This window comes from Rana temporaria, chromosome 7 (genome assembly GCF_905171775.1).
Source record: "Rana temporaria chromosome 7, aRanTem1.1, whole genome shotgun sequence".
Classification (NCBI taxonomy): domain Eukaryota; kingdom Metazoa; phylum Chordata; class Amphibia; order Anura; family Ranidae; genus Rana; species Rana temporaria.
In genome coordinates this window covers 20,001,799-20,013,988 of record NC_053495.1, presented here as the reverse complement: position 1 = coordinate 20,013,988, position 12,190 = coordinate 20,001,799, and the positions used below count along the sequence as shown (strand labels likewise).

Genomic DNA, 12,190 nt, shown 5'->3' with positions numbered 1-12,190 from the left:
TTCCAGAACTTAGTGGGTGGGGGTACGGAGAGCCTGAATATAGAGAGACCATGCTAGCCAGATCTTCCCCCCCAGCTTGGGAAGATTTTCTGATAAAGTACCAGTGTTTGATTTTGTTGCCGGCCTGTTTGGAAGTTGTCGCCTATAGGATAGCCTGGAGCTGAACAAAGGAGACAGAGTAGCTGCAGTTGTCCTCAAATCTTTTGCAAGTCAGTCCTGGACATTCCATGCCTCCCTATTGCCCCTTTCCAAGAGGTTTACCTCAAAAAAACAAAAGCCCTCGGACTGTCTTACTTTACTCTGCATTTGCCAAAAATGTAAGTTTTTGACCCAAAATCCAGCTGCCCTTTAGTGCTATAGAAGGAGCCATCTTTGATCAGGCATTATCCAGGGTCATCATCACCTGGACTGAAATGCCAGCGCAGAGATAACACAATTATGTAAACCCTAGAGCCTATGCAGTTCTTCGTTGTGTTCAGGGCTCAAGTCCTGCGGGAACGGAGTTCCTGCACTTTTTTCACAGCAGGAACTCCGTTCCCTTTGCAGGACGAGAGAAGCCGAGCTGCCCGAGCCAATCCTTCACTAAGCGGCGATGCCCAGCTCGAGTCACTGTCAGGGGCAGGTGAACCTTAGTAATCCTTTATGTTACTGGCCGCTTCCTGTATATGGATTCATCGGGTAGTGTGCAGGTATTCCGTCACTTCCTCGATGCCGCAATGTCTCCTGGGAGCTTTTGTCATTGTTCCCAGGAGACATTGCGGAGGTCTGCTGCAAGTTATCGCAGGATTTAGAAAGAACTTGGATTACTATGGTACAGTGGATCAAAAAAAAAACATGCGGTTTAGTAATTATGCATATGAGCGTATTTTTTTTATTTTTTTTTTGGTGGGGGAGTGGATCTTTGGTGGGAGTTCCCACACTTTTTTCCCCAGGACTTGACCCCTGGTTGTGTTCACCAATATCTGAAAGATCAGACCTTGCTGAAGCCTCTCACTTGATGCAGTGTGATCACTGGGGAAGAGTAAATTGAAGAAATGCTTCCTCCTACCTTCAAGTTGCATGCTCACTAAAGAGTTCTCTCTTTTGCATGGAGTTCTGCGTTAATAGCCTGTCTTTGTAATAATGTAAATCGAGCAAACTCAACTATTGGTCCAGCGGCCCACAAAATTCAATATAACTTGACACATAAAACCAATTCTTCAAACTGCCACCATTGATGCTCACCATGGTTGTCTCCAGGCACCAGTAGGTTACCATGACATGGGCTGGTGGGTGTGGTTTGCCCCGGCCCCTCCTGGCTGGTCCCCAGTTGCAGTTTACGCATGTGACGAACTACAGCGGTGGCATTAAATGCTTGCTGCATGAAAAAAAAAAAACAAACACATTGGAGTCATTTTGGATATCACAAGTCAGTACGTTGGTTAAACAGTTGCATATCTTCTCGTCTATGCTATGAAGTAGTAAGGCAGTCCTGAAGGCAAAGGGGGGTAAAACCAAGTACTAGCATCCGGAAAGTATTCACAGCACTTCACTTTTTCCCACATTTTGTTAGGTTACAGCCTTATTCCAAAATTGATTAAATGTATCATTTTCCTCAAAATTATACCCCATAATAACATGAAAGAAGTTTGCTGGAAATCTGCAAATTTATATAAAAAAATAAATAAAAAACACAAGTATTCACAGCCTTTGGCACCAATTACAGTCTCAAGTCTTTTTGGGCATAATGCTTGGCACACGTATTTTTGGGCCATTTCTGCCATTCTCCTTTGCATCGGGTTGGTTGGGGAGTGTCGGTGCACAGCCATTTTCAGATCTCTCCAGAGATGCTCAATTGGGTTCATGTCTGGGCCACACAAGGACATTCACAGAGTTGCCCCATAGTCCCTCCTTTGTTATCTTGGCTGTGTGCTTGGGGTCGTCCTGTTGGAAGATGAACCTTCACCCCAGTCTGAGATCCAGAGCACTCTGGAGCAGCTTTTAATCAAGGATGTCTCTGTACATTGCTGCATTCATCTTTCCCTCGATCCGGACTAGTCTACCAGTTCCAGCCACTGAAAAACATCCCCACAGCATGATGTTGCCACCACCATGCTTCACTGTAGGGATGGTATTGGCCAGGTGATGAGCGGTGCCTGGTTTCCTCCAGACAGGATGCTTGCCATTTAGGCCAAAGAATTCAATCTTTGCTTCATCAGACCAGAGAATTTTGTTTCTAATGGTCTGAAAGTCCTTCAAGGGCCATTTGGCAAATGCCAGGTAGACCGTGTGCCTTTTACTGAGGATTGGTTTCCATTTGCAGGCCTGATTGGTGGAGTGCTGCAAAAATGGTTGTTCTTCTGGAAAGTTCTCCTCTCCAGAGCTCTGTCAGAGTAACCATTGGGTTCTTGACTAAGGTCCTTCTCCACCGATTGCTCAGTTTGGCTGGTCGGCCCACTCTAGGAAGAGTCCTGATGGTTCCAAACTTCTTCCATTTACGAATGACGAAGGCCACTGTGTTCATTGGGACTTTCAATGCAGCAGAAATCTTTCTGCACCCTTCCCCAGATCTGTGACTCCATAAAATCCTGTCTCAGAGGTCTACAATTCCTTGGACTTCATGGCTTGGTTCGTGCTCTGACATGCACTGTTAACTGTCAGACTTTATATAGACAGGTGTGTGTGTGTGTGTGTGCGCGCGCGCCTTTCCCAAATCAACTGAATTTACCACAGGTTGACTCCAATCAAGTTTTACAGATCGTACGACTTTTTCCACTTAATAGTCGCAAGTAGAAATTAAATAGGTTATTAAAGTCACGAAAATTCTTGTACGACAGGAAAAAAATACAATAAAAAAAGTGATGACATGTGTTGCAATGTATTTGTAGTGTATTTTTGGACGACAACTATAGTGACTAAATGAAAATCATACGATCTGGTATTGTACGGGAAAATAAAAAATTCGGATGAAGTGTAATGATCGGCTCTCGAAAGCTCTGTACCAACGATCAGATTATCGTACAATTCTTCCTCAGATGACATTTTTCGTACGATATTCGGATCGTGTGTATGGGCCATTAGAAACATCTCAAGGATGATCAGTGGAGACAGGAAATACCAGAGCTCAATTTTGAGTGTCATGGCAAAGGCTGTGAATACTTATGTACATGGGATTTTTTATTCTTTTATTTTTAATAAATTTGAAAAGATTTCAAACAAACTTCTTTCACGTTGTCGTTACGGGGTATTGTTTGTAGAATTTTAAGGGGGAAAAAAAAATGAATATAATCCATTTTGGAATAAGGCTGCAACAGAATGTTTCCGGATGCACTGTACCTAATAAAGTGGACGGTGAAAAAAATAAAAAATGAGAGATTATATATCTGATAAAGATAAACAGGAGTAATGCAAAATCTAAGTGACAATTTGTAAAACAGGGTTTCTAGAAGCAAAATAAATATTCAGACTCACAGTGCCCTCTACTGTTCATATTTTTACCTACACTTGCTTTAGATGCAATTTTTAGCTACAATGTATTTTCAGAAGCAATGTCGGTGTTAAAGTAAAGCTCCAGTCCGCCATGTAAAAATTAAAAGTAAAAAAGAAAAAAAAAAAAAAAAAAACAGCCACCCCCACCTGTCCCATGAACCAGCTCTGTGCTCGGCCCAGCCGTTTTCACCCTGTGTCCTCTCTCCCCCCAGCATTTTTACTATGGACACCCAGCTGTGACTTCCCATTCCCCAGAATGGTGCCTTGGTTTTCTGGGACCTTTCACATGTCCCTTAACACTGCGGGAGCAGGGGGAGAGGAGAACGTCTGCTTCCAATCACCTAGGCGGGCAGAGTGGAAGTGGGTGCGGTTACCTTACAAAATGGGGTACCCGCTAACCCCCCCCCCCCAATCACGGTTTTGGAAACAGCGGGGGAACTTGCGCTTTTAGTGGATCTCCTCTTTAGGCGTGTAACTCTGCAGCTGTGTATTTTTATTATTACAATCGACGTTTAAGAACATCTCATTTCCAGACACGCTCACCTTCCACCGACTTTTGGCAAAATTCTTTCTGATCTGTTCACTGACTGATTCGTGAATATTCTTATCCAGAGCCGTATCCCCAGCAATCCTGAGGAAGAGAGGAAATATAAGACAAGTTAATCAGAATATTTATATTGAGCCTTTAATTTATCCTTGCAGGGCAATGTAACAAGTCTACTTTACTGATGGCCCCACCACCAACATGCAAGCCTGGTAAACATGCATCCCCCCCTTTAACCCAGCGGGTAACTATGCGATGTTAACAAAAAACAATGACGCAGAGCTCCATGGGTAGGGTCATAAGTTATATAAAGTATTTAAGCTGGTGGATGGATCTAGAATGATTTATTGCACTATAAAGATGAACAGTCTCTGATAGCAGCCCGGTGGAGAAAGGATGGTACACAGCCATCTAGGTACTTGCAAGTATGGAAGAGCATGTGGCTTACTGCCTTTCCTCCTACGTGACAGCACCAATGCTTGGTGATTGGTGGCTTGCCGTCACATGGGGGGTGGGGAGAGAGACCTCAGCTCTGTGTATGCTTCAAGCCGTGAACTGGAGTTTAGGGGACCAACTCACTTTGCTCACAGAAGCAGAGCAGTCAGGTAGCCAAAGGAAAGCAAATATAAAGCGGCTGGTGTGGCAAACCTTAAGACTGGGTTCACATCCAAGCCACATACGGCTCACAGCAGGGGTCCAGTGCCTCTCCATTCACCGCTACAGGTCTGATTTCAGCACAAATGTTTGGCTGAATTCGGATGTGAAACAGACTAAAAGACGCACACTCTAAGAGGTGGGTGGGGTCTCTGGGAGGTGCCCGTTTGAATGGATAGAGATAGAGATAAAGCTGAAGGAGGCAACACTGCTGGGCTCTGAGGAAGAAGGTAATCCTTTGAAACGCGTCAGCCGGCAGTGGCCCCTGAACCCTCCTGTTACTATTTGGAATTTTGTCGTCAATTAGACCAATTGCTGTCATCGGTAAACTATCTATATTGTGAGTTTTCTCCCCATTTGTTTGTTAGTAGTTTTATACTTTACTTTTAAATAAATTGTATCCAAGGATAATACACAAGGTTGGTGCACCCTTTTTTCCCCCCTTTCTCTTTTCAAAAGACATACAGGACCTGGTGCAAATTCACACCGGAGATATGTGAACCGGTGACTTGTCCTCAATGTTCCCCTATGGGGGAAGTTCCTTCACTGACTGCGCGGGCGCAAACTTCCCGATGGAAATCTCCGAACCTCGCCCGGCTTCCAGGCTCATTCTTTAACATCCCCGTGGACTGGAAGATGTTAAAAAAAGAGCCAGGAGGCCGAGCGAGCCGTCCGAGTGCAGCGAGGACGTGAGGCCGACTGGCCACTTTCCTCTAAATCCACGTCGCCCTGGATGCCGGCCGCCGTTCGGGGATTTCCGTCAGCAAGTTTGCACCTGCGCAGTGCTTGAAGGAACTTTCCCGATAGCTGGAACCATCTCAGCGCATCAGTTCGCGCATGCGCTGGAACTTCCATGATACCTGGAACCAGCACGGCAGATCACCGGCTCCATAAAGAGCCGGTCACATCTTCTGCTATTGCGAAATGGATGTGGGCAATTTGCACTAGTGTGAACCCAAGCCTAAGAGAACCTGTCGTTTTGCTCTGTATTGAAAAATATGAGGTCTACTTTTAAAAGGGTGAAATTTCAAATACACCATATGGTCAAAAGTATTTGGATACTACATCCTTAATTCCTGAACGATTAAAGCAGAGCTAAAAAACATACCTTTCCTGCAACAGTCCCCATCCCTCGCCAGCATCTTCTGCTGGGTGCGGGTTTTTGGCGGTCACAGAATAAGGCCACTCCTGCGAAGGCACAGGAGTCAACCCCTCCCCTCAGTACACTGGACCATGCTTGCTTGGTGATGTAATCTGAGCATGCGCAGCTCAATTTACATGCCAGAGAAGACAATGAGCTGGCAGGTAGGTGTATTTTGTAGCACAAGAGACATTGCTGGTCTCTTCTGCAATAAAGATCCCACCTACCTATACCAATAGGTGCCCTTCAAGATCTTTATCTTGGCTTCCGTGTGAGTCACCAACTCTGTGGTCGCTTTGGATCTTCCTGGGGCTCTGGGACACTGTGCCCTTAGGTAGGAGACACGGACCTCTAATCCCCCTACCAATAATGTTGTATTAGGTTTTCCAGAGGGTGTCTACTGTATACACCCCTTGGTTGAAGCTTTATATTACATTTTTGATGTTAATGTACTGTTTTTGTATTTTAATTTGTAGATTGTCTCCTGACGAAGCGATATTTATCACAAAACTAGTAGAGACTCGAGATTTTCCAACTCTTCACCTGAACCTTCCCCTCCCTGTTCCAGGGATCACACGTTTCGTGATCTGATTGCGGTCACGTTATGTGTACCGTTTTTTTAAATTGTCTATGTATGGTTTTAATTCTCTGTGTATATTATGCCAAACAATTTTGTTAAATTTGTGTATATGATAGCTCTGGTTTGAGTGTATCCACTTTATCAAGTACTGCTATAGTCCTCCCCGCCCACCCTTTTGTGTTGGTGTTTCAGGGTCTACGGGGGTTCCCTGCTCATAGTCCAACAGTGGAGGGTACTGTTAACGCTACAGCTTGAATAATCTGCACAGAGCCCTGACCTTACTGAATATCTAAGGGATGATTTAGAATGCAGATTGTGAGCCAGGTCTTCTTTCAACATCAGTATCCAACATCACAAATAAGGATGAGCTCAGGCACAAGTACAAACCCACTTGAACTATCCCGCCGGGAAGCTATAGGCTACAGAAGTATTCCCTGCCACGCAGCCATAAATATGTAAGGGGTGTGTATACATGCAGGGACAGGGAATGCCTCTACCACCTATAACGGGCTGGCTGCTTTGACAGCTTCCGAGCGGGACAGATCAGGTGGGTTCGTACTCGTGTCCAAGCATGCCTGAGCTCATTTCTGCCTACAAATCCACACATTAAGAGCCGGTTCACACAGGGGCGGCACGACTTCAGGGGCGACTCGGCAAGGCGCCCTGAAGACGACTTCAGAGGCGACTTGCAAAATGACTTCTGTATAGAAGTCAATGAAAGTCGCCCCTGAAGTCGTACAAAAACCTTTTTCTAAGTCGGAGCGACTTGCGTCGCTCCTATTAGAACGGTTCTATCGAATACAATGGGACGAGACTTGTCAGGCGGCTGAGTCGCCCCAGTGTGAACCGGCTCTTACCCTACATGGTTATGGAATAGGATTTCCAAAAAGCTCATATAGGAGTGATGGACGTCGAGAGGTCTGTAAACCTTTGGTCACAATGTATTATTGAATCAACAGCAAACTGTTCATTCACATTCACTGCACGAGGCAGTAAAAAGCAGTCACAAGCCACTGTCTACTGCAGTCAGTTTATGGAGTATTTTATTATGCCAACAATGGTTATCTGCTGAATTGGGAAACACTTTGATACAAGCACAAGGAGAATTGGGAAACACTTTGATACCCCCGCCCCCTTGTGCTTGTAACAATGAACATGCATATGGCTGTACAGTAGATCTTATCCTGACCGTCCAATTCAGCTGTCCCCTGACCAGGGCAGAAAATCTTACCATGGATGTTGTAGGGCTTGGTCACATGTGATGCGCTTGTTTGGATCCTTCTCCATTAAATGCAGAATAAAGTCTTTCGCTGAGGGAATACACATAGTAATTAATGATTACACACTAACTTTGTACAGGTTTACATGTCCCTATCGGAATGTACAGTCATGGCCAAAAATATTGGTACCTCTGCATTTCTGCCAGATAACGCACCACTTTGCGCAGAAAATTGTTGCAACTACAAATGTTTAGGAATTTATGTTTATTTCTTTCCTAATGCTGGCCATACACTATACGAAAATTCGGCCGAAAATCGGTAGTAAAGAAATATCTTTAGTTTTTCGGCCAGTTAATGGGCACAAAATCGAAAATCGTTTGGACGTTTTTGAGCCGAAAAAACGAAGGACAAGTTTGGAAATTTTCTGCCGAACGAACGATAAATCGGAAGGTTAATGTGTTTCCCGTCCGAACTTTCTGCACTAGGTATATGTAAAAAAAAAATTGGACAGGACAAAGTTATTGGCACCCTCAAATATTTCATAGCACACCCCTTAAAAAAAAATAACTGAAACCAATCGGGTCCTGTGACCATCAATACGTTTCTTGCACCTCTCTACTGGAATTTGAACACTCCTTTTTCCAACTGCTCCAGGTCTCTCAGATTGAAAGGGTTCCTTTCCCCCCCCCCCCCCCAATACGGTTTTGAGGTCTCTTCACAGGTGCTCTATTGCAGTGGTCAGCAACCCTGTCCTCAGGGCCCACTAACAGGCCAGGTTTTATGCATTACCTTGGGGAGTTGCAGACTAGAATACTGCAATCACTAACCAGCAAATTATATCACCTGTGATGTACTTTTATCTTGCAAACCTGGCCTGTTAGTGGGCCCCAAAGGACAGGGTTGATGACCACTGCTCTACGGGATTTAGATCCGACTCTTTGCTGGCCAGTTCAGTACTCTCCAGCGCTTTGTCTTAGGGCCAGTTCACACCAGACGCAGTTCTATGCGCATTTTTTCTGCACTAAAAATGCATGCACAGTGTTTTCCATGTATTCCAATGACTCTAGTTCACACCATGTAGTCAGTTTCCGTTCAGTTTCTGGTCAGTTTCCGGTGCAGAAACTGATTGTATAGGTGCAGAAAAAAAACGGAACTGCATCTGGTGTGAACTGGCCCTTAAACCATTTCTGGGTGCTTTGGGGTCATTGTCCTGCTGCAAGACCCATGACCTCTGACAGAGACCCGGCTTTGACACTGGGCCCTACATTGCACCCCTGAATTCTTTGGTGGTCTTCAGATTTCATAATGCCATGCACACAATCAAGACATCCAGTGCCTGAAGCAACCCCAAAACATCAGTGAACCTCCACCATGTTGGACTGTATTCTTTTCTTTAGAGGCCTCATTTCTTTATTTGAAAACAGACAAAACCTAAGGCTCATAAACCATGTTGCTGCAATATGTCTTTGTGGGTGTTGGATCCATAGAGCTACACTCATGGAGATTTATTTATTTATTTATTCATTCTTACCAGACATTTTGGCCTAAAATTTATGAAGAAATTAGATTTTATTGGATAGGTTTTATAGCAATGTAAAAAAAATTCTGCTTATCTAAATATATTTACAGTATATCTATATAGAATCACTTAAGTCTTGTTGTGAAGACAGTATGTTGGGCAATTATGGTTTCAGATTTCTGGTGAACTGTGAATTTCTCTTACCCGAGTCAGAAATATCATCCCAGTATGGAGAATCAAACTCGTATTCCGCTTTCAAAATCTGCTCAAAAAGTTTGGCATCATTTTCATCATAGAACGGGGGATAACCACACAGTCTGCCGGGAGAAAGAGAATGTCAGTGCAGCAGATGCCATAAAAGGGATTCTGGTATTTTATGGTCCATCACAAGATACCTCGGAGCACACCACCTCGGAGGGTGGTTATGGCATGGCTCCAATCAATCACTTGAAACAGGGGTGGGAGGTACAATTCTTGCCTTCCATGAAGACAGCCGTGGCACGAATACAACCCTGTTCAGTTGCCTTTGAAAACACAACCCAACCGCCTGTTTTTACCATCCCCGAATCGCAAGTGTAAACTTATCCAGGTGGTTAAACAACTTCAGAAACTAACAAAAAGCTCTCAGTGGTTGTTAAATTGTAACTTTTCTAGCTTTGAATGGAGTGGGGAAGGTCCAAGGCCAAAGTGGCTCTGTAGAAGAGGGTTCTCCCTCCAAAATGCGTTAGCCGCTTCAAACATTGCCTGATCCTCCGGCATCACCAGTTCTCTGCAACAGACCCGAGAGACTGTTCGCATCTGACTATGCTGTGACGCGTCTATAGACTACGTCTATTTGCGAGTACAACCATTGCGGTTTTTATGCTGATGAACTGGATGACATTCAAGCAATGGGTGACCCCGTCAGCCCCTCATGCCCGACATCCTTCAACCTGAAACTCGAAGGTGCCAGGTCGGAAATTGTTGGTAGAACAGCACCTGCATCCCATCACCTGCAGCCGCTGTTTGGGTAATCCGAGTCCCGGGTGTCAGAATACAACAGCCAGCAGTGCAGGTTCCTCCATCTAGGCTGTTTAGTGTGGATGGGGAAGTCGCTAAATTTCTATTGTATAGCCTGAGGGGCCAAACGAGAGAGATCTTAGAGCAGTGATATGCAATTAGCGGACCTCCAGCTGTTGCAAAACTACAAGTCCCATCATGCCTCTGCCTCTGGGTGTCATGCTTGTGGCTGTGACAGTCTTGCTATGCCTCATGGGACTTGTAGTTCTGCAACAGCTGGAGGTCCTCTAATTGCATATCCCTGTCTTAGAGTATGGCCAACTTAACCATTCCCCATTCTACCAAAAACATGACAAGAAAATAAATGGTTAAGGCCACATTCAGACCAGCAATTAGGGCAGGTGCAAATTGTAGTAGCAGGAATCTACTCTTGGCGGCTAGGTGCAGCCCCCTGCCCCATTCACTATAAAAGACAAGTCACTCATGGCTCTCCGCACAGCCAACAATTACCTGCGGTGATCGCTGCTGGATGCACAGAGAAGCATTCACCGTAGGTAATCACTGGCTTCGCTTACAGCTGCAAATACCTGCAGCCGCCGGCAACCTGTCATTATAGTGAACGGGGCCCAACAGCCGCAAGTAGCTGCAGAGAGCCGCAGCATGAATAAGAATAATCCTGCCACTACAATTAGCGCCTACCCTAAATCGCCAGTGTGAATGTACAATAGTCTAAAGCTGGACCTAACCGATTGGGTGGATTGAGGAATTGAGTCCCATCCCCCAAAAAGAACATTGGGCTAGATTCAGAGAGAGTTACGCCGGTGTATCAGTAGATACGCCGTCGTAACTCTGAATCTATGCCGTCGTAAATTTAAGCGTATTCTGGAAACCAGATACGCTTAAATTAGGCTAAGATACGAGCGGCGCAAGTCTCCTACACCGTCGTATCTTAGGGTGCATATTTACACTGGCCGCTAGGTGGCGCTTCCGTTGATTTCGGCGTAGACTATGCAAATGAGCTAGATACGCCGATTCAGAAACGTACGTGCGCCCGGCGGATTTTTTTACGTCCTTTACGTAAGGCTTTTTCCGGCGTAACGTTATGCCTGCTATATGAGGCATAGCCAATGTTAAGAATGGACGTCGGGACAGCGTCGAATTTTACGTTGTTTGCGCAAGTCATTTGCGAATAGGGCTTTGCGTAAATTAGGTTCACGTCGAAAGCATTGACTTATTGCGACGCGATTAGGAGCATGCGCACTGGGATACGTTCACGGACGGCGCATGCGCCGTTCGTTAGAGACGTAATTTACGTGGGGTCATGTTTTATTTGCATAAAACACGCCCACCTCTTCAGAATTTGAATTTGGCGCGCTTACGCCGGCAGATTTACGCTACGCCGCCGTAACTTGGGGCGCAGGTACTTTGTGAATCCAGCCCTAGCCTCACTAAGTTACGGCGGCGTAGCGTATCTGAGATACGCTACGCCCGCACAAACTTACGGCGGGCTTTCTGAATCTAGCTCACTGTATTCTGACAGCAGGACCTGCCGCTGACTGCACACACGGATCAGCAGCCACAGCAGATTTGGCTGCAGTCGCTGATCGAGGAAAACGTTTCTAACTTTCCCTTTCGCAGGGGTCAAACAAATGATCAACTTCTGTGGTGTGATGGTCACACACTGATCGAAATTTGGCCGGTCCATGCTTAACCTTAATTTTGATCAGTGTATGGCCAACTTAAAGTTCAGGCCAGGAGATATGTCAGAAAGAGAAAAACATTTAAATAAAACTAGCAGGCACCTAGTCGGTTTTACATTTAGACCCCTTTCACACTGAGGCGCTTTGCAGGCGCTACAGCGCTAAAAAAGCGCCCTGAAAAAAGCTGCTCCTTTCACTCCAGTGAAAAAGCCCAAGGGCTTTTACACTGGAGCGGTGCACTGGCTGGACGTTAAATGTTCTACAAGCAGCATCTTTGGAGCGGTGAAGGAGCGCCCATTGAAATGAATAGGCACCATGGCCGAACCACTGGCAAAGCGTCGCTGCTGGTATTAACCCTTTTTTGG

General features: G+C 45.4%; 1 protein-coding gene across 1 annotated transcript in view; it reads right to left on the bottom strand.

Moving 5' to 3' along the window:
* The window catches only part of CAMK1 (calcium/calmodulin dependent protein kinase I), a 142,105-nt gene that overhangs the window by 11,927 nt on the left and 117,988 nt on the right, over window positions 1-12,190 (bottom strand). The window contains exons 8-11 of the mRNA XM_040359030.1: window positions 9,331-9,443; window positions 7,619-7,697; window positions 4,012-4,099; window positions 1,225-1,357 (exon numbers count right to left, since the gene is read on the bottom strand). Coding sequence (XP_040214964.1) covers window positions 1,225-1,357; window positions 4,012-4,099; window positions 7,619-7,697; window positions 9,331-9,443 — 413 coding nt within the window. The remainder of the gene's footprint in view (window positions 1-1,224; window positions 1,358-4,011; window positions 4,100-7,618; window positions 7,698-9,330; window positions 9,444-12,190) is intronic.